Below are 23359 nucleotides of genomic sequence, written 5' to 3'. Positions count from 1 at the left end.
CATAAGGTTTCTCAAACGACATGCTTTACTTCTTGTCAAGCGCATTGATGAACTGCATTCTGGGTCTCAGGTCGCCTCTCATCTAGCGGACTGCTAAGAGCATGGCGATAAGAAGTGAGTGGCTATACGTCGTCGTCTTATCGGAGAGGATATAGTCGTAGCTGTGTCTCCCAGCCTCCATCTGCCATGCCCATAACTTGTATTGTCGACCGGGCTGGAATGGTACAGAGTGTTCTCCGGTCTGAGCATTTGAAGGAACCAGTAATGGATCTGATGGAAGCCAGGATCGTACTGTAGGTGGCCTTGATGAACAGCTGGAAAGCCACTAATCCAGTATTGTGGGTATACGCAGTACCTCGTCAAACCACCGATCATCTCCCAGATCCATCGACTGCATCCAGGGTATCTGATCTAGATCCGGGATATGTGAATTGTGCCTAGTTACATCAGGCGTACTCTCACGAAAAACATTCACTTCCTGCATTGGACAAGCCATATCCCACCGTGCTTCCGCCCACAACCTACATCGTAATAACAGCTTTGATAAATAGTGGAGTAAATGGTCGTTGCACTGAAGCTCTGGCTGCTGGCTGCCCTGATCCAGCTTCTGTAGCATAGAGTCAATTGTCGAGATGAGCGGGACCGCGTTCCGCACCGCTTGGCAATCCCATTCGGGGTCTTGGAGGGTAGAAAGATATTTCAGCAGCGTGAGACTCATGATCATCTGGGACCAAAAGTGAAAAGGTTGGCCGATGAGTGTAGAGTGGTGGATGGCATCGAAGCTGTCCAGCCATACTTTGATGTCTTCAACTGACTGCCATAAGCATTCAAAGCGTTCGAACCCCAATCGTCCGCTAATATTAAGAGGTTGCGGCTCGTAAGTCATGGAATAAGCTAGTTGGTTTATGTATAGTTCGATATACTGAGCGTGAGCATGGAGAATGTCTGTACCATCATAGAGGTATCAATAAATCTGCAAAGAAGACACTCTGCCAGGTAATTTACTAGAAAGATCCCTTACCGATTTGGTGAAGATCGGTCCGGAATGAAGACCTCAGCTCTTGCACCTGCCTGCGTAGCATCTTGAAATACAATAAATGCGGAAGCGAGACCGTGGCCGGATCTGTCTCTGTGTGAGTGCATCCTACCCCCCCGCCGTGCCGGACATTCTCCGCCTTTTGCTTCAACAGCTGCAAGCGCACTTGCAAGACAAATAGTTTGTCCGTAGGGCAAGGCCCATTGAGTGTTAGCATCTGGAGTGCCTCTTCCATTTTGGGCGTCCAATTCAAGGCATCTTGACGGCCCAGGTGAGACGAAAGACTAGGGCGGGTCACATATTAGGTATTGGCCTAAGAGATGTAGTGTTGGAAAATAATGAAGATCAAGTAGGCCTGATACATACTTGGAACTCAGTACGAAACATGCCAATACTGCCCGCCGCCCTTCAGCTAAACTAAACGGCGTTTCAGTGTTGGGGTGTTGTCTTGCTTCCTCATCTTGACCCTGAGAGATAGCCATCATGACTTGCACATCAGGTGGGGACGGCCTGAACAACCGCAGATCATATACTAGGGATGTCGCGAGCATCATGAGGCGAGACACTAAATCCGCTCTGCCGAGGAAAGTATCGGTACTCCAGGCAATATACGTCAGTAACCCTAGAAGCATGTCAATGCTGGACTCGACCTTGAGCAATGCAGATGTGAAGAGGAGGTGCTTCAGCTCCTCTACTTGAGCTAATTTCTCCTGTGTCGAGAACGTCGTGACGGTGTAAATAGCTCGTAACAAGAAAGGCCTGTTTTGGCGCAGATACTGCGTCGTCATCTCCGGGGTGAGGTCGATGAATGGAAAATACGGCAGCATTCGGGTTCGGAAATATTCCAACCGTCCATCTTCTTGATTCGGCAGGGAGGCCGTCGGCGATGGTGCAGAAGAAACGGAATGAGGCGATGAATTTGTGTGCGTTGATACCGTGGTATTCGACAGGGCCAGTCTCTCACTGGAACCAGAACTCGTCATGTTCACTAAAGCACTAATTGACGTAGCTCCGGGGCGAGTAGTATCCGCCAGGCCCACAAGTGAGCCAGAGGAACTGACAAAGGTGTCCATTGCAGCCAGTAAACTCTCCATCTTTTCTTCTAGTCGAGCAATCCGCATATCGGACCCTTCCGCCATGAGACCACGACGCCTGCGAACTGACACAGATAGTTGACACTTTCTCTTTAGACGGAGACACCTGCAAGAGACAGTTAGCAGGATGTTATAATAGATGCAGGTCTAGTCAGGTCAACCTTTCACAGTCACTGCCAGTCCCGGCACGCACACATCGGCACTTTGCCTTGTAGCAATTTGTGCAGGCACGGCCATAGGTGCTTGAATTTCCAGTTATTGGGTTCGGTGCTTCCATATTGCCAATTAGAAATTACAAGCTATAGTAGAGGTCTCAGGAGATAGCTCAAATTGGATGACATCTTCGAGAGTACCTTTCTCTGCTGACTGTCCGGAGGGGAGAAATACGGCCTGAACGGACTTCCAAGTTCCGTCCCATGCCGGCAACGGACTTCGGCCCCCGAAATCCGTTTGATTAAATCTTGCATAACCTTTTTCATACGTACGCAGTTGCTAATGTCCAAAACGAAATCAAGAACTATAGATAAAAATAAAAACATTCACGATACATCACAGCACAAGGGAAATATCCTCAATTAAAAGACTCGCCACAATCATGTAAGATCCCCTCAGTATCGAATTTCATCCAAAGCGGACTCCCGGTTAATCATCCAAGTAAAAAGTCGGTAGGGAAGAAACGTATTGCATAGCCAACTAAGCATCGAAGCCTGGCCCCGTCGAATGAAGATGCCATGACCGTGAAGTACATCATCCACCACGTTCTTGGCTGCGATCTCGATATTCTGTTTGTTTGGATGTACCATCGTCTTCTTATGACGATCGATGACCGATGTGATCTTTCGGTAATGCGAACTTGGGGGCAGCTCCAGGTCGCCGATATTCTCCGGGTTGTTGCCGCTGGTCTGGACACCACCGAGGATGACGGTGACCACCCGCACACCTAGAGGTGCCATCTCCAGACGCAACGTCTCGGAAATCCTTGTGCCAGCGCTTCTCGAGCTACTATATATACCTATTCATCAAAGTCAGACTCGGAGTACTGCCCTTATGAAGAAGAGAGCTAGGCGAACGTACCCGCCCATGCAAAAACCATTTCGCCGGATACAGAGCTGATATTGCACACGACCCCTTTGGCCTGGATGAGCATAGGGGCGAAAGCCTGCACCATGCCCACAATACTCCACACATTTGTATCGTAGACCTTCTTGGCCTCGTCGAGGGAGGCGTCGAGCAGCGGTACAATCGCGTTCACACCGGCGTTATTAACAAGGACATCCAGCCGCCCGCCCGTATGTTTCGCAACAGTCTGTGCACATTGGTGGATCGACTCGACCGATGTCACATCAAGTTCAATGATCTGAACACCGTTATAATCGGCCAGAGATCCGACTTTCGTTAAGTTGCGTAACGTTGCAAAGACCTGGAATCCTTTGGCGTGGTAGACTTTGGCCATGGCCTCCCCGAATCCTCCCTTGCTGCAGCCGGTGATCAAAACTGATTTAGACATTTTGGCGCTTACAACTTGTACAAGATGTTAAAAATGATTCAGGCTTGTGATATTACTAGGACTGAGGCAACGCTTGATTTATAGATGGTGAATACCGGATTTCGGCTGCCAAATCCGGTGGTATTCATGAGGCCGAACCGCCGAATCGGAGGTGTATAGGCTGCCACCGGAGAGGCGTCCGTATGAGTCTCCTACAACAACTGTAGTATCCGGGGCCAGGTGCTGTTTGACCATGTGGCACCGGACACGTCTGTATCCCCTGTAAGTATGCAGTCTGCCCCCGGCGCCTGGAGGGCCACCTCCGTAGTCATCATGCCACCCATCCAACAGCTGCCACCGCTGAGCTCCGCCGGGTAGCTTTGACTGAAATGCTCCAGCGGCCCTGGCTTGACCCAGCCCGGGAAACCTGCGTGTTCCCACCGCCCAACAGCCCCCCCGTGCCGGGTTTACCAGTCTTCCCTGGTCTGGGCTGTCCCCGCTGCAACTATACCTGTCGGGCTGTGGAGACAGCGCTTTTTCCCCTCTACTGCAGGAAGTATCTTCTTCGAGATCCAACCCTCAAGCCAGGCCAGGCGTCAACTTGAGAAGCCGGCAGGCATGAGTCGGGTGGAATTTATCCAGGCCCAGGCCAATCTAGAGCTGGACTGCAACCTGGCCGAGGAGCAGAAGAAAGGTCAGTAGATTTCTAAACAACGGGACTCTACTAAGATCTCTCTCTGGCTGGAGCTGACCTAATGGCCCAAATACCATCACGGCCACTCCTTTACTACTATAGCAGCCTTAGTAGCATTGCTCAACCAGACCCAGAAATCACTACTTATCCTCTTTTCCTAGAGCGTCACACGGCTGATTAAACGCGCATATTATACTATTAATAACCGCCGTATTAATAAGTTTAATTAGATCTATATTAACAGCTTCCTAAAGCAGCTAGATATCTGGGACCATCCGATCCAGATCTATCTCAAGCCGTCGGCCTCTCAGCGCTACCGGCAGGTATAGCAGCATTTAGTTTGCTTTACCTACCGGACCAGTCGCCCGGATCAGACAATAATTCTCTGCCATCAGCTCACCACCGCGAAACTTACTACCCTGGACTAGATGGAAGCGGCTGCAAAGCAGCTTTTATCGGAGACCGAGGAATCAGGGTCCCTTCCACTACAGCAAGCGCTGGACCGGGCCTGTCTGGACTTCTCAATTGCGCTTCTGGGACATTCCCTCAAGGGGGATCTCTTTGAAAGCACGGTGGTCGGCTTTTTGGCTGTACTAGGGGTGGATGCTGCGAAGCAGACCTTCCACGAGCCATACGGGTATACCCGTTATCTCTCCGGGCTGGTAAAGGTGGCACAGATGCTGGTAGTTGAGCGCGCCGTGCAGATGGCGGACAAGGAGGAGATGGCGCATTCCGTAGATACTCTGGATGCCATATGGGAACGCTTTCTACCTCATAGGATCCAAACTCTATTTGGCTGGATCGCCCGCCTGCGCACATACGGCAAGAAGATCTAGAATATTACCACTAGCCAAGGATTTATCTACTAGAGCGATGATGAGCAGATATTGACGTATAAAGGGCTGCGCCTAACAATGATTGGTTTCCGGCGCTTTATCCACTTAAAGATGGAGCTGACATAGACAGACCTGGCAGAGCTCTTTTTAATCCACGAGGATAAGACGCGGAAGGATATGGTACCGAATTTATCCCTAGCGGATCTGCAGGACGATCCCACTAACAACGGGCGTGAATGGAACTTTCTCCAGTATCGACTAAACCGCTCAGTTCTCGATACTGGTGGTTAGTGCTCCCCTGCGTATAAAGCAATTATATGGCAGACGCACGAGCCACCATCTAGACATGCAGAGCTAGGAGGCCAGCAAGAAGTCTAAGTGTTGAAGTGCGGAGTTGGCTAAGCACTGGCGGTGTTAAGACGATCATCACCTTACTCGACAGCGATATTACGGTATTACGCAAATGAAAAGGATGAAGCTATAGAATTAGTAGTCCAATCCATCCGGATCCTTAGTAATTTCGCTTGCCAAGCCTTCGCCCTTCAACACCTATACTGTGGTTGATCACCTGCCGAACAGTTTTTAACTCCGCAGCCATATAGAAATTGAAGCCATACAACCATGAACAATTCAAATTAGATAAAAGGTTTTAAGTGGAGTAAAATTTGCATATAAATGAAGCTATATAGCTGGTTTTTCAATCGCGAAAGCGCGGTGGGAGGCGGATTTACGGACTGGGTCTCGAAAAGCCCGACATTTTGGCCTTTGAGATAACGACCTGCCGACTGGACCCCTGATCAGCCCTTCGATCTCCGATATGGTTGTACATATTGGGTGGACCTTTATCTTGCAGCCAATTCTGAATCCACCGACAAGTCTGAGTTACCAGGAAATCAAGATATATCTCGATTTTTCCGGAAATACCTGCTTCACTGGTCAGAAAGCCTTAGGCTTATTGTTGAGGTCCGACATGCCATCTTATCTCTTAAAGGGTTAGCCCGCCGGGCACCAGGTTGGTGACCTTAACCGCATATTAAAATCCATCTAATTTTACTAGGATATGCTTGTCGGTAAATCGACACCAGAAGCTAATAGAACGAGAAGATTAAGGGAGATATTAGGTGGCCGGATAGTACGAAAACTTCTGGTCCGCACTTGTTGGAGTCCCACAAACCCAAAGTTACAGAGCCTCTGCTGTGTCGCTCAAAGAGAATGCGATTTTCATGAGAGTGTGGAAGGGCGCTAGTGTTGTAAATTCGTTGGTCGGCCGATCCGTTTGGGAGGATTGGTCGCCAGTGTAAGCGTGCGTGCGTTCTCCAGTAGTTAAGCGAAACCACCAGCACAAGGAGGAGGAGCAAGTCCAGCCGCTTGCAAAGCGCTGGTATGAGAGCGCTCGCACTTCAGGTATCGTCGACCAACATGTACGGAATCCACGAATGGAGAGCCGGCAGCTGGGATCTATCTCTACCTTTTGCGTTGCCATACATTCTCTTGAACACAGCTGGGAGGAGTCGCATACTCTGGAAAATTCCGTATCTTTATTTCTTAATCGCTAGAGATAATGCTAGCTGTACCTAGACACTTTTGTCCTCTAGATTCCGGAATCTATCTGCGATGTCACGTCAGCTGGTCTCTTATCTCTGCCCGTTGGGTTGCCATATACTCTCTTGAATATAATATAGAGAGGCTGATAGCTGAGTGTTGTATGCCCAGCACAAGTCAAACAGGAATAACCACCACGTTTCTATTCCCTGGTAGTTGGAGATAACGCCAGCTATATCTAGCCTAGCTAGAACAAGGCCTGAGTTGGTGAGGCAGATATGACGTTTTCTCACGTTCCCCGTCTCACGAGTAGGTGCCAGTCTGTGTAAGCCACGTCATCTAGATAGCAACGCTCTTGTTCGTCACTCAGCCCGTCAACTGTGGATCTGCAAGCTTAACCCGATGCCAGCGGCGATGACGAAGGCGGACTTTCATCACATGTCGAGTTTGACGGCCAGGTATATTAACCATGGATCCATCAATGTTGCATTCACCCAAGCTTTAAGAGCAAATCACCGAGTTTGGCAGCGCACAGCCCGAAGTCGTAGACTCCTTTTGTGAAATCACGGTCCGGCTCGAACTACCTATATTATCTAGAATAATCCTTGTTGCTGAAATGGTCTACGTTGTTCAGCTCGTGAATCACACGGGCCACACGGTCAAATACAAGAACAAAGGATCAGACCGCAAATTCGATCTTGACGCCAATGAACTCAATTATGGGGAGCCAGACTGGGTGAAGAGTTCGGACTATTTCAGAGATCAACTGTCGGAAGGGGACGACAGAGGTATTGAGATCTCCATCAATAACGGAACCAAAACGTTTCTCCTGGCTGATATATCCAGCTGCCGCCTGACGGTCAGCTGATGCACTAACTACATACGGCCTAGCGCTGCAATCCATACCGGCGAGCGCCGCAGCCATACTGGCAGGCTCCAACATCTAATTCAATCGTTATCGACCGACGGGCACCCGTCTATGTCAATCCGCTATATACATCAATCATATAATGAAATTTCGGCATACGTCTCAGCAAGTTCCCACCAAACAAAGCACTACTATAGCCACCGTCCTCACCAAGGAATTATATAACTTCAGTGCTATACTCAAGAGAAACTTATCAGCTTTTAATAATATAGAAGCATATCTAGATCTCCCTACCGGTCGCTGTTTGCTCTAGCCTACCCTATTCTTACTTCTCGACAACTACTGTTATCCAGAAAAATTAGCCAACGAACCTAGTTATCTACTCTTAGCAGTACTAAGACACCTGAAGAGTAGACTTTATAAGTTAATACAACAAATATTGTGCGAAGTATTAGTAATAAAACGCACAATACAATCTTGAAGATCGTAGTAATATTGGATAGTTATCCGCGCACTTAAAGATCAGTTTATTAGAATTTGCCTCTTTACACTCGATGCTCTGTACTGCGCAATGGTAACATTTTATTGAGTGCTGTGGAAGTCACGGGATAAGATGGCTAGGATCAGTTTCGAGGATATTGCGCAGTGCTTGCAAAGACTAGGTGAAGTATAGCCGTTGGCTTTGAAATATCTTGCACTAGAGCGAGTGTATTCTAGTGTTATAGCCGATAATAGATCTATAAGCATATATATATAGAAATCCCTTTTCCATTATATATTTATCTTTTCTCTGTATAGTAGGATAATTCAAGGCCTGTAACTAATATCTAGTTGACTAGCAGTATATATGAAAAGTAAGCCATCATATCCTTTATATACAAAACAATATATATCGCTTACTCTGTCGAGTCTTTTAGGGGACTTTGAGGTTGTTTAGAGGAGGTATCGAGTAAAAAGAATATATGCCTGGAAAACCTGAATAAGATAGATTGGCCTGGAAACTGGCAATCACTCCTTAACTGAGTACTCTGTATCCACAGTGAATACGGCCACCATAACTACGCAAGAGTTTGGGTTTGCCCTAGCGTGTACTAAGTTCGAAGCGAACCCTCCACTCTGTGGGTAGGAACCTTGGATATATTTTGCGGCCATATTCCCCGCAAATATGGCTGGGCCTATAGAAGCGAATCCACGGAGTTAACAGTTTGTTTGCATTTCGAAAACTTCCGGAGATGGCAAAAATATGGCTCCCATTAAGATAATTTGAAAGCGGGTGGCGACCCCAGATCTCTATATAAGAATCTAAGCATATTCAACTAATTCTTATCTTCTTCCTACCTCTAGCGCTTAAGATAATTCCACTTATTATCGCCTATTATGTCTTTATCTCGGAAGAGTACCTTTTTCCCTCACAATCCAGTATTGACCGAGTAGAACCTCTTTGACCAATAAGGCAAGGTTGGCGACCATCTCCCGCTCTGCCTACTCTTAAAGAATGGTGCCAATCACTAACGCGTTATAACGGTAGGTCTTTATTATAACGGGCAGCTTAGGCGGTCTCGGTAAAGAGCTCGCTGCAATACTCTATCAGCGCAATGCCAAAGTATATCTAGCGGCACAGAGTGAGAAAAAAACTGCAGAAGTAATCAAAGAGATCCGGAAAGCTCACCCTAAGTCATCTGGTGAACTGCTGTTCCACCCCTTACAGCTGAATGATCTGGCTACTATTAAGTCATCTGCGGAGCAATTCCTCACTCGTGAGTCCCGACTAGATGTCCTCTGGAACAACGCCGGGGTGATGGCGCTCCCAGGGATCCACGACTGTACAAGGCTGCGAATTACAGCTGGGAATCAACAGTTTGGGTTATTTCCTTTTTACCCACTTCCTTCATCCCCTCTTGGTGAAGACAACCACATCGGCCCCAAAGAACTCTGTTTGAGTGGTCTAGATTGCCTCTAGTGCTGCAGACACTGCTCCTATACCTGCGATTGATTTTTCTAACATAGACTATTATCATGACGCAGGGATCTGGAGTAAATATTCCCGAAGCAAAGCGGGAAACGTTCTATATGCTGTTAAGTACGCAAGAAGAGCTAGAAGCAAGGGCATCATTAATATAGTCAAATAACTGTACTACTCTATTAATATTGTTAATAATTACTAACTTCTGTTAACAGAGTTTAAATCTAGGCAATTTTGTGACCAACCTCCAACAGTCAATGCCTAAATTATAACTAGCTATATTTGTATACATCTTCCTTTCACGCTTTATTGAAGCCTTTTTTCTGCCCAAAGTAGTCTGACTCTTTCTAGAAACTTATTAGCCACCCTCCAATTAATGGGGCTTACGCAGAACACTTTGCCGGCCTTCATCCATCCATTACGGAAGAGAATAACGGCGGTTGGGGTAAGTATGAATCCCAATATTTGTTAATACAGAAACTGATTCGCCTCTCTAGTCGCGCCATTCGGCAAATTAGAACCAGTGCGCATGGATCTGTTAGATATAAGTCTCTGCTGGAAGTACTGGAAGTGGTGCGAAACACAGGTCACACCATATATATAGGAGATTGGGAAGGCAGTAGCGCGGATTTAGGGTGTTGCTTGTTCATCTGAGATCTGTGCAGACGCACTTGGCGAATATGTTGGGCCAAGGAGTTACAACATAAGGATTTATGGTGTCTTACAAGTCTTATCACTAGATTGATATTGAAGCAGAGTGTTGAATCAGCTTTGAACTGTTGCTGCTCTTGGTGTTGACCGTAATGTGTATTTCCTAATGCGGGCGCAGGAGGAGATGTATGCTATGGTCCCGTTCTATTGTATTAGCGAAGGTCGCAAGATATTGGGTTAAGTGTTGAAATCCACTTCCTATTGAGTAGAGAAGCAGGAATAGGGTACATTTGCCTGCCTTGATGATGGTTTTGCAACCCATATAGACTAAGCTCATATACTGGCATTGGAGAACAGGATTTCTCCAGAAACTTGCCAAGGTAAACCTACTTTGAGTGCCGCTTTTTACATGGAGAGGCGGAGGTAACAGCCCCTTCTGCTTCTATATAAAGTCTATCATCATGTTTCCGCATTGACAGCCCATAACAAGCCTCTCAGCTGTCTGTGTGTATCATGAACTGTACATTTTCGGCGAAGGTCGGGCAATGCAAGATCGAATTCGGGCCTATCTTAACTGCCAATTCCACAAAATAGATGCAAGAAGGGTCCTCCTTTATAGCATTTATTGTGCTAGGGAACATATTTTTTTCATTCATAAAAATGTCTCGTAATTTTAATATTTTTAATAGTTAATAGAGCTAGTAAGATGCTATCCTCCTGTTCTACCTGAGCTTTTGATAATTTAGGCATTTGCGGTAGTATAGCAAGTGGTTAAATAACTTCATAAAATTATGCGCGTACAAAACGCGTGTGACCGGGCCGCGGTGGCCCGCTTGTACGGGAATTACGTTATTGAAATGGCTCAGTCCCAGATCATTACATCTGACTCGCGAGCCAGCGGTGGGACGGGCCCACGGTCCCCCCTTTGGAAGAGATACATAAAGCAATTGCCTCCGATAACAACCTTCCCAAATTATAAAACAGCAACCGCCCAAGATGCCCACGGCAACCCTCCACCTTCTTGCTCTCAAAGTTGATGCGCCCACGTTCCTCCAAGACCTCCAGTCTACCCGCAAGGTCATCGTTGCATCACGACCCCGACATATCGTCATCCACCCGGTTCTCGTTGACAAGGATGCCCTACCAACCCCATGGGATCTCCTTGTGCTTATTCAAAGTGAAGAGTCTAATACATTCCCAATACCAGAATTCCTACAGTCCCAAGTGAAATCCGAATACCGCATCCTAGTTGGAATCCCTTCTAAGCTGCTGGCAACCTACCCTGCCCGCTCCCAATCACTGAAGCGTGCCGCCCTCTCCATCCCGCTAACCGGGTCCATAAACCACATCCAAGGTAGGACCAGCTCTCAAAGCCTCGAGGTCACACCAGAGCTCCTCTCCTTTATGCATAAATTGTCAGCTGAGCATTCGGGTCCCGTAACCATGCTCAACTTATTACATTTCAACTCCCCTGGCGGAAAGGATGTCTATTATAAGTACGGGCAGGCGTTTGGTCCCGTTGCTGGTAGGCGAGGCGGCAATGCAAAGTTGGTAGCGACGGTAATTCGACCTGACGTCGAGTCAGAAACAGATGTTAAGAGGAAGGGAGAGGAGGAGTGGGATGAAATTTCCATCGTGCACTATCCTTCTATCCGACATTTTTGTGATATGCTTGCTGGAGAGGACTATCAAAGAATCAATGAGAAGTTTCGATTGGGAGTAAGTCCCTTCCCCAAAATTATAACTTAATGTTCCTTTTTCATTTGCCTTGCTACTGAAGTGAAATTCTGATCTGTTGGTGTAGTCTCTGAAAGATACATTTTTGCTTTGCACGACTGAGTTTGATGTAGAGACAGCATTACCTGCAAGAGGGTTCTCGAAGATATAGATATCCGTGATGCCGTGAATTTGCGATGAGGTAGGCTGAGACTTTACCTGGAGTTCTGGGTCTCTCGATTAGAGTGTGTTTCGGGCGGGTCCTAGATTTTGGACCCGGACCCGCCCCGAAACACACTCTAGGGTGGTGCAATAACGCCTTGGTAATGGCTGATGTCCTGCATTTTTCCTTTTAGATATTAGCGCTGGCCGAACGTCGAGTAAAGTAGGTAGTTGAATACTAGAGATATACGGCTGATTGGTCTACGGTGGAGGGTGAGAATGTCTGTATTTACTTGTTATGGGATGTTCTAAGAACCAGTTTCCTCGCTCTGGCCCGCCGCAACTAGTAACGCGGTAGAATCTTAGTAGCCATTGAAAATATGCAGCTAATATTTAATCTACGCTTAACTATTTATGGAATAGATATCTATTAAATAGAATATAATTATCTATATAAGCTGTTAAATATGAAGCTATGTCTATAGATTTTATCCATTATAAACTGTAAACTAATAGAGGAATCTTAACTATTTTTATATATTAATACTTTTATAAATTGAGTATAAAAAGTTATTATTTTAGACTAATATATATATTTATTAAAAATAAGAGAATTACTATTATATATTACGGAGAGTTTAGATATTATAGCTAGATTGTATTATGGAATAAAATATTAATATTAGATCTAATTTTAAATCTAAACATATCTAGTTCCTGAAAAAGCTTAATTTTTACAAATTTTCAAAAGGTGCCCTATATATATATTCAATCTAAATCTAAGACATTGAATTTCTCACCCATTTTTAAAGATATCTATATTTTTTTTAAATATATATATATACTAGATATATCTGAATAAAATCAGAAATTTAAGGTTTCATTTAAATTAAGCGAACGGGTTAGTGGGTTAGACCCGCCCCTGGCACACTCTATTCTTGATTATAGTATATAGAATAATAATATAATTTTAATCTAACTACTATTCATATTCTATTTAGATATACTCGCGTGTACTACTTTTTACTACTATACTATAGTATATATATAATTATAATATAGTTTATATAAAATTAGCTCATAAGATGCTATACTATTTATCGATACTTACTAGGTATTAAATTATTAAATAAATAAAATAAAAAAATATTTTAATCTATAGTCTTGGATTTTTAAATAATCTTTTCTACTATATTTAATTTCTACTACCTATTCTCTCTATTAATTTTATTATTTTACTATTGTATAAAAAAGCTGGAAAAATATTAATAATAAAATAGTTTCTCTATATATATAAATTATAGTAAAATTATTATAAATAAAATAAATTTGTTTAAATATATCTTTTGGTGGATACAAGCTCAGTCGCTAGTGTAGGTTAGATCTTCCTTCTAAATTAAAATTCGAGAATTTTGTAGGATATAAGAAATAGATCAAGAGATATACAGACAGAAAGGTAAGTAGTAGATATTATATAGATTAAAAACTGATTTTTATCTTTTTTTAATTATTGATATTAGATTATCTTTTATAGTTAAAAGGATCTTTTCTTTTTTTTAATAAAATAAGACTAATAGGGGACTATTATATATTATTATAAAAATAATATATATAGATAATCGCGGTACCCGGCTAGCTATAAATAAAAAGAATTAGAGAGTTATTTATAGGGACTGCTGCTAAATAGTAAATCTTTTTATTAATTATTTTACCACTCTCCGCGCTAATAGTTTAGTAGATTTTATTTATTTAGACTCTAATATTGCTACTTAACTATTAAATTGTCTATATATAGTAGATAGAGTATATAATATAGTTATTATATAGAGTTATTATTAAATCTATAATATTAATATTTAGTAAATAATAATTCTAATATAGAAATTTATACTATTCTAAATTGTATTATAGTAATTAATATTCAAATAGATTTATTTTTTAAAAATTATAAATTCTAAATAGTGTTTCTATTTAATAAGCGGTCTACATTATAATTTTTTATATAAAACATAATAATATATAAGATACTATACTATATTTAATATAGTATTTGATTTATAATACCTATTAACTTTTTAATTTACTGTACTTTATTATTAAAAGAAAAGAGTTAAAGTATAAATAAATATATAGAATAATATAAATTCAAGATATATTTATTAGAATTATTAATATATTTATATATAAAGAAGCTAGTATAGTCTAATAAATTTTCTAGCTATAAGCCTTAAAAATAAGTATTACTAATATAATATCTCTAGACTATTATATATTAACCCCACTAATAAGATCACAGGCTAACGTACAATTATTTTAGTTACTATATATAATTAATCTATTAAGTCTTATCTTTTTAAATATTAATTTAATTTATTAATATATCTTTTTCTATAGATACCGAAAAGACTAATCCCTTTAGTATAAATATAGATAGAATCTCTTTTACTCTAGATAAGTTAATCTATATTCTCTATAACTGCGCTATATTTAATTTTTTTTATTAATTAATTAAGAATATCGATTTATTATTTACTGTTTTCAGTTAGAGAAAAAAATATACTCTATCGAAATATCTATAAATTATCTATAGATAAGTTAATTATAAAAACTATTAATAGTAATAATAATAATATTAGTTTTAGTTTTAGTTTAAATAATAAAGAAACTAGACTTTTAATAGCCGGTATAGTATAGAAATAATTAAATTATATTTTATCTAAGGTAACGTGCTTTAGTTTTAAAGATTAAAATTTTAAAATTTAAATTATAGAGGTAGTGAGAATAGATAATATTAGAGCTACTATAGAGATAGCGTAGTAGATTTAATAATAATACATAGTAATATAATTAGTAGCGGTGAAAACACTGAGTAATAATAATATTAAAAATATTTAAACTATAATAAAGATTTCTTAATAGAATTATATACTATAATTCATTTTAATTTTAGCTAATAATTCTAGTTCTAATTTTAATTTAGAGTATAAAATAGTTGAAAGAGTTCCAGATAAGTGGAGTAGTAATCTCTTATTAATATTTTATAAGCGCTCGGTCAAGCCTTTATAATCATTCTAAGTTTGGTTAGAGTACAACTGTAGGATGCTGCAGCCGCTTACACTCTATATATTAGTGGTGGGTAAAAATTTTTATTGATCCGTTTTACGCGCCCTGCCCAAGCTGCCGGACAGTGTGATGTTGTAGGTATCGCCTGCAGTGTAACTGACTGTTGCGCGCCACGCAGTGTTCATCTGATACCCTTCGCAGAGGAAACTGGAACCTATGGGTACCCGTTAGACAGTGCCAATTCTGAAAGCATGGTTCTTGAAGTTGAAACATAACATACCATCTGGGTACAGAGGGCTGGTCATTGAATAGTCGATGAGAAAAGGGTCGCTGTAGGGGTCGAACCGGCCACGCAAAGGATATGGCCAGCTAATCTCCATATGAGCGGCTGCCATGCTGCTAGAGCAAAGGATGCCAAGAACGGATTTGAAAAGCATCATCTCCGGTTGAGACTTCGTCTAGACTGATTGATCTTGAAGAAGAAGCAGATTTATCTGGCCTGTCGGCACAACATCCTCCAACACTCTATATGCCACTCCCAGAGAAGGCAACCCTCGCCCTCGGTGTTCTTGCTACCAACCCACCTTGCCGAAGTAGCGGATATTACGTTTTGTAGAAGCCGCATGCCTGTCCAGCGCATTTATTTGAGGGGTCCACTCAACTTAAATCACTACCCGCTACGGTATGTAAGGGAAATGAAACAGTGCCAAACACCAGATCCTATGGTCATTGAATATTAGCTATCCCTTGCCAGTATCATAGATTCCCTATGACATTCCGCAGGGGAACATGATACATCGTCAACCAGTACAAACGCAGAAATTTGACTTGGTTAGATTTTCGAGACCATGTTTCGATTTGGTAGAGAAAATGAAGTGTCGAGAGGAATACCGCACCGAACTCTACTCCGGTTCAATAACTGCAAATTGATGCTGAATTCTGTGTATTGTTATCGTGGTATTTTAGGACGTCATTGATTGATGATACGGGGTAAGTACATCAGAATCAATGAATCAAGCGTGCCTACGAGCTCTACGAACGGATCCTCGCGACAATAAAGATTGTATTGGGCTTAAAAGTCTTAAAAATCTACCTCTAGTATCCTTTAATTCCGCTTTGGTGCTCTAGGGGAAGCCTTCAGGAGAGTGTTCGCGACCGCCGGATATCTCCTGGAGATAGCCCGAGGTTCCATCTCAAACGCATGAGATAATGACGATGACCTTGACGATGAGCTTCACATGACCTGGGCCTCTTACGACCAGGGAGATCGAATACCATCTCGGCCAATATATCCAAAGATGCCCATTTGGGAAAAGCTATTTGGCTTTTCGGATATCCCCTCTGTCATAATATTAGCAACAGAGAGTCTGTTGATTCCCCCTTGAACTTCTCGATAGGAAGCACCATGATGGGTCAACCAGCTTAAACGTAGCTCGTAGTCATCGGACCCAGCAGCACGCTCCACTAGTTTACCGCAAGGAATCTCTTTCAATGATGCTTCACGTTGGATGAGAATACTATACCCAAGTCTGGAGTTATACTGTATCTTGGACTCTCCGCCGTGGCATCTCATCCACGGTCCCCGAAGTACTCATGTGTCCTTGGCGCGAAATGCTCTCAATATATTTACAGGGACGGAACGAGTCACCCAAATCCTCGATATCTTTCAGCCACCACAACGCATCGGTATGGGTGTATGCATTAGTGTTGTTTTACGCTAATGCGTGCAGCTTCACACAGGTTCCGGGTTCAGACCGTTCCTTGCACGGTCGCCTTGGGCGAATAATGGACACCTTTGTCTTATCAGTCTCCAAGAACGAGGCTCTATACACCTGTTCGCATCAGCTTTGGGCGGTGAGCTGTGAGATATAGCCAATGACAAGTTATTCCCAAATGGCGCGCTGAACCCGCTCAGGCCTTGTTAACAGTCTCAAGACCCGAATGACAGGGTTCTCCGCTGCTTATCAGAGTCGTAATCGGCATTGCCCCATCACATACATCGGGCGATGCAGCGTGCAAAATTGGGCAAGTCACAGCCTCATCACATGGCAGCCTTTTCATTCAATTCTTACCAATACGAACTGGGTCTCGGAACCAAGTCTTGTTCTGTGCCCTTGGCAGTCCAGCAACTTGTTTATTAATAGAAAATTTTCGACATCCGATACCGCGAGGTGCATCTCCTAACCACCTATCCGCAGCTGACAAGGGCGCGTGCATGCCTTCTGCATCGTACAAGGAATATTTCCAGCAATCTCTTCTTGTTTGCCTATTACCACGCTCGGGTACTCTTTCTACTTGGAGTGTTCAGCACGGATAGAACCCCGCCGCTCACCTCTCCGAAGAACCCAAGGCTGTGATGAGCTCTCAATCTTTGGGAATTTCACATAACTTCATGTATTTTTCAAATGCTTCATTAGAAGTATCAGAAAGTGATCAGGCTCCCTGATAGCTTCCGAACAGAAAGTATTGATTGAGATGAGTTGGACGTGTTGCCCAGGCGTGGTGCCCAATGTAAACGTGGCATATGCACTGGCACCCGACAGGGATTATTGAAAGGCCCAACTCAAGTGATAAAAAAAGGAACGTTTAAGATTGATGACCGGCTATTTTCAATGAGGCTTACATTTAGAATTCCCAAGTCCGCCCGGTACTGTATCCGCGACGTACAAATAGCTCACACCATGAACGACGCATCACCAGAAGTAAAGGAAAGTGGTCGTTCGGGAAATAGTCCCCAGCCCGATCTTGCAACCGCTGTCCCAATTTATGACCACTCACTTGACGAGAGGAAATTCAACTATGCCAGCAAGACCATCGTTCAGTACCTGAACAAGCAAAGTAGTGAATTCCGAGAACTCAGTCTTCTACGGAAAAAGGTACGTCTATCCAACCGAACAAGCCTATAGAGCAACGCCCGACTCATGGTATTGCTAGGGATGGGAAAACCCCAAGGGCGATGTTTATTTCAGAGCACAGCGTCGCAATGCCGACCAGAGCTCTGAAAAGAATGAAATCCACTTCTATAACTTAATGAAGAAGATTGGAGAAGAGCTCCACCAATCTAGCAATGCGTTCAAAATCCACTCGAGGCACCAGGGGGGCCCTACAATTCTCGATACGTGCATGGCCCCAGGTGGCTTTCTAGAGACAGCGTTAAAATTAAACCCACATTCTCGTGCGGTTGCTTTCAGCCTCCCAGCCTCTTGTGGCGGCCACAAAATTCGCCTCCCGAGAGCTTTCCAAGTTGACGTGCGCCACTTGGATGTCACGATGCTGGCTGCCGATATGGGCGTTAACAATGTACCCCAAGACCACCCAGACGCACATAATTTCTTACCCCAGCAGCTCGGGCAGGGAGAGGCCTTTGATCTGGTCATATGCGATGGCCAAGTTCTCAGGACTCATTTACGCGCTCCTTATCGAGAGAAGGTAGAAGCGCGAAGGTTGACTGTTACTCAATTAGCTCTTGGCCTCCAACACTTAAGAAATGGAGGAACTATGGTTGTACTCCTTCATAAGCTGGAAGCATGGGACTCGGCGAATCTTATCTGGCAATTTACTCGCTTTGCCTCTGTGAAACTTATTAAACCCAAGACAGGCCACGCCAAACGTTCCTCTTTCTACCTGGTGGCAAAAGATATTCAAAATAATCATCCCGAGGCTGTCCGAAATATCTTGAAATGGAAGAAAATCTGGCAATTGGCGACCTTTGGGTCAGAGGCGGAATTTCGGAAAGAAATCTTGGATGATTGTCTTCGTGTAGACGATTTTATCGCGGACTTTGGCCCCAGGCTGGTTGAGCTGGGAAGAGAGATTTGGAAAGTTCAAGCTGATGCTCTGGCAAAAGCCCCTTTCATCAAGTGAATGTTGATATGCGTGAATATAACTGGGCCCGATAATTACATAAATCGCAAGCAATCCATCTGGTCTCGGATTGCCAGTCATCGAGTTCGTAAGACCCGGATCTGGGGCTTAGAATGTCTGATCCGGAATGATCTTAACATTAAATACTTGGCAGCATATGAGAGACGTACCCTAATGTCGGGGATGTAGGGTGCATCCCGCATCCGCACCTGTTGATTAGTTGAATTTTTGTATTCTTCTATATTCCTGCTACTAAAAGTGTGTGGCAATATATCTACTATTTTTATTTATTATCTTTCATTATCGAGCGGCATATATAGCTAGGCTTTACCAAAATCTAGTATAAATAAATAAATTAGAATATTTTATTTTTTATACTTCTTCTCTTTTCTTAATCCTCTCTTAAGAAATTCCTCTGTAAATGAATTTTTTACTGAATAAATTCTATTATTACTGTAACTATAAAAAATTAATAGTAACTATTAATAGACTAGAATAACTTTTAATATTATTTTATTTATAGAGAATAGAGGTATAAGCGCTCTGCCGGCGTATTATTCTTTATAAACAGTAGGCCTAACCCAGAAGGGGTGGGAACTTATAGATATATGTTCTAATAGTAGGGCTTTCTATCTATAGTAAATTAATTAGGATTTTTTATCTAGTAATATCTAGATTCTTATATTTTAATCGAAGACTATAATTATTTTTATTAAATAAAATTATATAAAATCTATTTAAATAGAAATATAGAATTTAAATTAGCTTTAATTTATTTTAGAGCTAGAAATTTAATAATTTATAGTTATTAAAATTAATTAAAATTAATTAATTTATAATATAATAGATTTAGTTAGAATAATTATAGACTAGTAGAATTTTTTAATTATTTAAAGTTTAGACTACCGCATTAATTATATATTATTAGAGAATTAATCTATTATATAGTATTATACTTAGAAGTAAATAGATTATTATAATAAATTTAATTTATCTATTTTAATATATTTTATTATAGTTTATTTAATTTTATAATTATCTAGTTAATTTTTTTAATTATAGAATATTTTATTTTTTAAAAGCTTAATAAATTATCTATAATTATTTATAAAATCTATTAATATAGAGTATAGCTTTATAAAATTATTTACTATTTAAAAAATAGTATATATAGAAAATTTTATTAAAATATAGTTTAGATTTAGAAGACTATTTAATAGTAGAAAAATATAATAATAGATTTTAAAAAGATTATAGTTTTTTATTAGATTAACTAGATATAGTTTAATTTATCTATATATTTTAATAGATTACTATATTAATAGAATTTTCTTTAATATTAATATATTAGATATAGTATATATAGTATATATAATTATTAATAAATAATCTATAATTAGATATAATAGAGATCGCGTAGATAGATTACTCTAATAAAATAAATATAGTAGAAAATAGAGATATAATAATTATATATTATAATATACTATTAATAAATTTTTCTATTTTATATTAGATTCTATTATATCTATATTTATAGAGATAAAATAAAGCTATATATTCTTATTTTTATTAAATAAATTAATAAAACTATCGCGGTAATATAATAGATAGTAAATAAAATATAAATCTATATTTTATTTAATATTAATAAAAATATCCACGATATTAATTTATAGCTAAAGATAATCTAATAAATATAGTATTTATAAAACTTTACTATATTAAATAATTTTAATATATTTAGAAAATAATAGAGAGAGTAATATAAAAAAGCTAATAGATTATTTAATATATAAACTAGACTATTTATATAAAAACTATTTAATTTTAAAAAAATAAATATTATATTATTTACTATAGATATATCTAGATATAGATAATATAGCTAAATATATATAGCTATAGTAGTAGATTATAATATTTATTATATATATATAAATATTATAAATAGAAAAATATTCTATATATAGAATAATTCTATAGTAGTAGAAGAAACAGCAGCAACTATAGTAGACTATATTAGATCTAGTAATTTACTATTTATTTATAGATAAGAGAGTTTAAATAAATAAAAATCTAGATAAAAATACTAAGAAGAATCTAAAGAATTTAATAAATTCTATATAGTAATAGTAGATAAGTAAACTTAAATAAATATATTTAATATTTTATATTCTATAGGGTGAATTCATGACATAAAGATCAACTACTATAATCCCTAATTTCTATATTCTCTACTATATTTAAAAGAGTATCTCTCTATAAACTGAGCGGTGGTTCTTATTCTATAGGGTGAATTCATGACACAAAGACCAACCACTATAACCCCTAATTTCTATATTCTCTACTATATTTAAAAGAGTATCTCTCTATAAGCTAAGTAGTGGTTCTTATATATTTTTAAAATTTTTTATTAGATTTTTATTAAAGTTTAAAATTATTAATACTAAGTAGATAGAGATAGTATAAAAATTAAATTAAATTAATAGATATATTAAGCTAATCTAATTTAATTTTCATACTATAATTATTTAATATATTAACTATTATCTTTCTATTTATAATTTTTTAATAATTAAATTATTAACTATTAAATTATATAATATTTTTAATAATAGTCTCTATAGTATTATAAATATAGAGAAATTTATAATTTTAATTCTAATACTTTACCAAAGCTTTATTATCTATTCTAATATTCTATTAATATAATATATTTATTTTACTAACTATTTTTATATAAATATCTTCTTTTCTATATAATATTTAATTAAAATTTAAATTAAATATTATTTATAAAAATTATATAATTATTATATCTAGAGCTTTATTATTAAGTCTAAGATTAATTAATAGACTATATTTTAAGAGATACTAATCTAAAGTTATTTTTTAATTTTTATTATTATTAGATTATAGTCTTAGTAAATAAGAAATCACTATAGAATTTCTATTATTACTAGTCTACTATTAATACTAGATTACTATTATTATAAAAATATAGTCAACACTAGTCTATTATTAATACTAGATTACTATCGTTATAAAAATATAGTTAACACTAGACTACTATTAATACTAGACTACTATTATTATAAAAATATAGTTAATACTAGACTACTATTAATACTAGACTTAAATTTAAAAAGCCAAATCTATTAAATATATATACTTAATAGTTAAAAAAGTATAAATAAATTAAAATTAATCTTATTACTAAAAATAACTCTATAATAATTAAATAGATTAATTATAAAAAACTAAATTAAATATATAAATAAATATTTTTATATATTCTTATTAATTATATTATTACTATAATTTTCTTATATTAGTAATATAATATATTTTATTAATACTATAAATTTATTATATTATTAATATATTTAGTTATATTATTATTATAATATATATAATTTTATTATAATAGCTAGTATTAATATCTATAGCTTTTTCTAAATAACTACTAGATAAATAATTTATTAGATATTTTTTATTTATTAAATATCTTTTACTTAAAAATTAGCTATTATTATTCTATTATTATTCTATCTTATATATCTATCTTTAATAAGATATACTAGATAAGGATCTATAACAACAGTATTAATTAAAATTATAATCTCTTAGAAAAGATAATATTAGATATCTATAAGTCTTAAAGATCTATAAGATAGCTATCTATTATATAGAACTCTTAAAAATAATAAAAAATAGCTATATAATTTATATAATCTGTATAGATTATAATAATTTCTATCTAGATCAAATTAAGAAAGATATTAGAGAAATATCTATAAGTTAGGGTAGAGAATCTATTAATTAGATAAGGATTTATAGGTAAGACACTAGATAGTAGATACTAAAGATAGAAGATTGATTCTTAATTTTCCTACTATAATTTCTAACCTAGAAGAGGGATTGATACGCAGATCAGTATCTTGCAAGTAGGGCTTCCTATCTATACTAAATTAATTAGAATTTTCTATCTAGTAATAAAAGTATCTTTATAATATATCTATAGATCTTAACCACCTCCACCGGGTAGAATTATATAAAATTTCTTTAGATAAGAATATAGAGTTTAAATTAGCTTTAGCTTAGTCTAAAGCTAGAAATTTAATAATTTAAAATATTAATATTTAATTAAAGTTAATTAATTTATAGTATAATAGATTTAATTAAAGTAGCTATAGACTAGTAAAATTCTATAATTATTTCAAGTCTAGATCACTATATTTATTATATATTTATAGGGTCAACATTAGGGTCAACATTAGGGTCAACATTAGGGTCAACATTAGGGTCAACATTAGGGTCAACATTAGGGTCAACATTAGGGTCAACATTAGGGTCAACATTAGGGTCAACATTAGGGTCA

At 38.7% G+C, this 23359-nt stretch overlaps 7 protein-coding genes across 7 annotated transcripts; 4 read left to right on the top strand and 3 right to left on the bottom strand.

Moving 5' to 3' along the window:
• Positions 1-325: 325 nt before the first annotated feature.
• On the bottom strand, positions 326-2367 carry F9C07_2200498 (C6 transcription factor; the record flags this gene model as incomplete). The annotated part of the gene is made up of 4 exons (XM_071509485.1): positions 326-945; positions 1022-1320; positions 1403-2236; positions 2324-2367. 4 exons carry the CDS (start codon positions 2365-2367, stop codon positions 326-328), a joined length of 1797 nt encoding a protein of 598 aa, XP_071366782.1.
• A 135-nt stretch (positions 2368-2502) lies between these two features.
• F9C07_2280420 (putative short-chain dehydrogenases/reductase) lies at positions 2503-3874 on the bottom strand. Its single transcript, XM_071510434.1, has 2 exons — positions 3205-3874; positions 2503-3142 (listed from the first exon to the last, which is right to left on the bottom strand). Exons 1-2 carry the CDS (start codon positions 3635-3637, stop codon positions 2739-2741), a joined length of 837 nt encoding a protein of 278 aa, XP_071366781.1. The 5' UTR covers positions 3638-3874; the 3' UTR covers positions 2503-2738.
• Positions 3875-4738: 864 nt separating this feature from the next.
• On the top strand, positions 4739-5223 carry F9C07_2261993 (uncharacterized protein; the record flags this gene model as incomplete). Its single annotated transcript, XM_041287121.2, has 1 exon — positions 4739-5223. One exon carries the CDS (start codon positions 4739-4741, stop codon positions 5144-5146), a length of 408 nt encoding a protein of 135 aa, XP_041149784.1. The 3' UTR covers positions 5147-5223.
• Positions 5224-8933: 3710 nt separating this feature from the next.
• On the top strand, positions 8934-10123 carry F9C07_2200496 (short-chain dehydrogenase; the record flags this gene model as incomplete). Its single annotated transcript, XM_071509484.1, has 6 exons — positions 8934-8975; positions 9085-9330; positions 9368-9457; positions 9506-9676; positions 9871-9964; positions 10017-10123. 6 exons carry the CDS (start codon positions 8934-8936, stop codon positions 10121-10123), a joined length of 750 nt encoding a protein of 249 aa, XP_071366780.1.
• Positions 10124-11063: 940 nt separating this feature from the next.
• On the top strand, positions 11064-12513 carry F9C07_2280419 (uncharacterized protein). Its single transcript, XM_041287120.2, has 2 exons — positions 11064-11889; positions 11975-12513. Exons 1-2 carry the CDS (start codon positions 11167-11169, stop codon positions 12056-12058), a joined length of 807 nt encoding a protein of 268 aa, XP_041149783.2. The 5' UTR covers positions 11064-11166; the 3' UTR covers positions 12059-12513.
• A 2681-nt stretch (positions 12514-15194) lies between these two features.
• Positions 15195-15713, bottom strand: F9C07_2280418 (uncharacterized protein; the record flags this gene model as incomplete). Its single annotated transcript, XM_041294529.2, has 2 exons — positions 15392-15713; positions 15195-15325 (listed from the first exon to the last, which is right to left on the bottom strand). Exons 1-2 carry the CDS (start codon positions 15549-15551, stop codon positions 15195-15197), a joined length of 291 nt encoding a protein of 96 aa, XP_041149782.2. The 5' UTR covers positions 15552-15713.
• A 2079-nt stretch (positions 15714-17792) lies between these two features.
• On the top strand, positions 17793-18975 carry F9C07_5145 (uncharacterized protein; the record flags this gene model as incomplete). Its single annotated transcript, XM_041294536.1, has 2 exons — positions 17793-17987; positions 18046-18975. 2 exons carry the CDS (start codon positions 17793-17795, stop codon positions 18973-18975), a joined length of 1125 nt encoding a protein of 374 aa, XP_041149781.1.
• Between the last annotated feature and the right edge of the window lie 4384 nt (positions 18976-23359).

The sequence above is a fragment of the Aspergillus flavus genome, chromosome 7 (genome assembly GCF_009017415.1).
Source record: "Aspergillus flavus chromosome 7, complete sequence".
In the NCBI taxonomy this organism is placed as follows: Eukaryota; Fungi; Ascomycota; class Eurotiomycetes; order Eurotiales; family Aspergillaceae; genus Aspergillus; species Aspergillus flavus.
This window is presented reverse-complemented; position numbering and strand designations above follow the sequence as displayed.

Bases quoted from the DNA above. Each gene is read 5' to 3' on its own strand.
- F9C07_2280420 (XM_071510434.1), bottom strand. From the start codon at position 3,637: ATGTCTAAATCAGTTTTGATCACCGGCTGCAGCAAGGGAGGATTCGGG. The intron at 3,143-3,204 runs GTACGTTCGCCT...TTTGATGAATAG, and splicing joins AATGGTTTTTGCATGGGCGG to GTATATATAGTAGCTCGAGA.
- F9C07_2280419 (XM_041287120.2), top strand. From the start codon at position 11,167: ATGCCCACGGCAACCCTCCACCTTCTTGCTCTCAAAGTTGATGCGCCC. The intron at 11,890-11,974 runs GTAAGTCCCTTC...CTGTTGGTGTAG, and splicing joins ATGAGAAGTTTCGATTGGGA to TCTCTGAAAGATACATTTTT.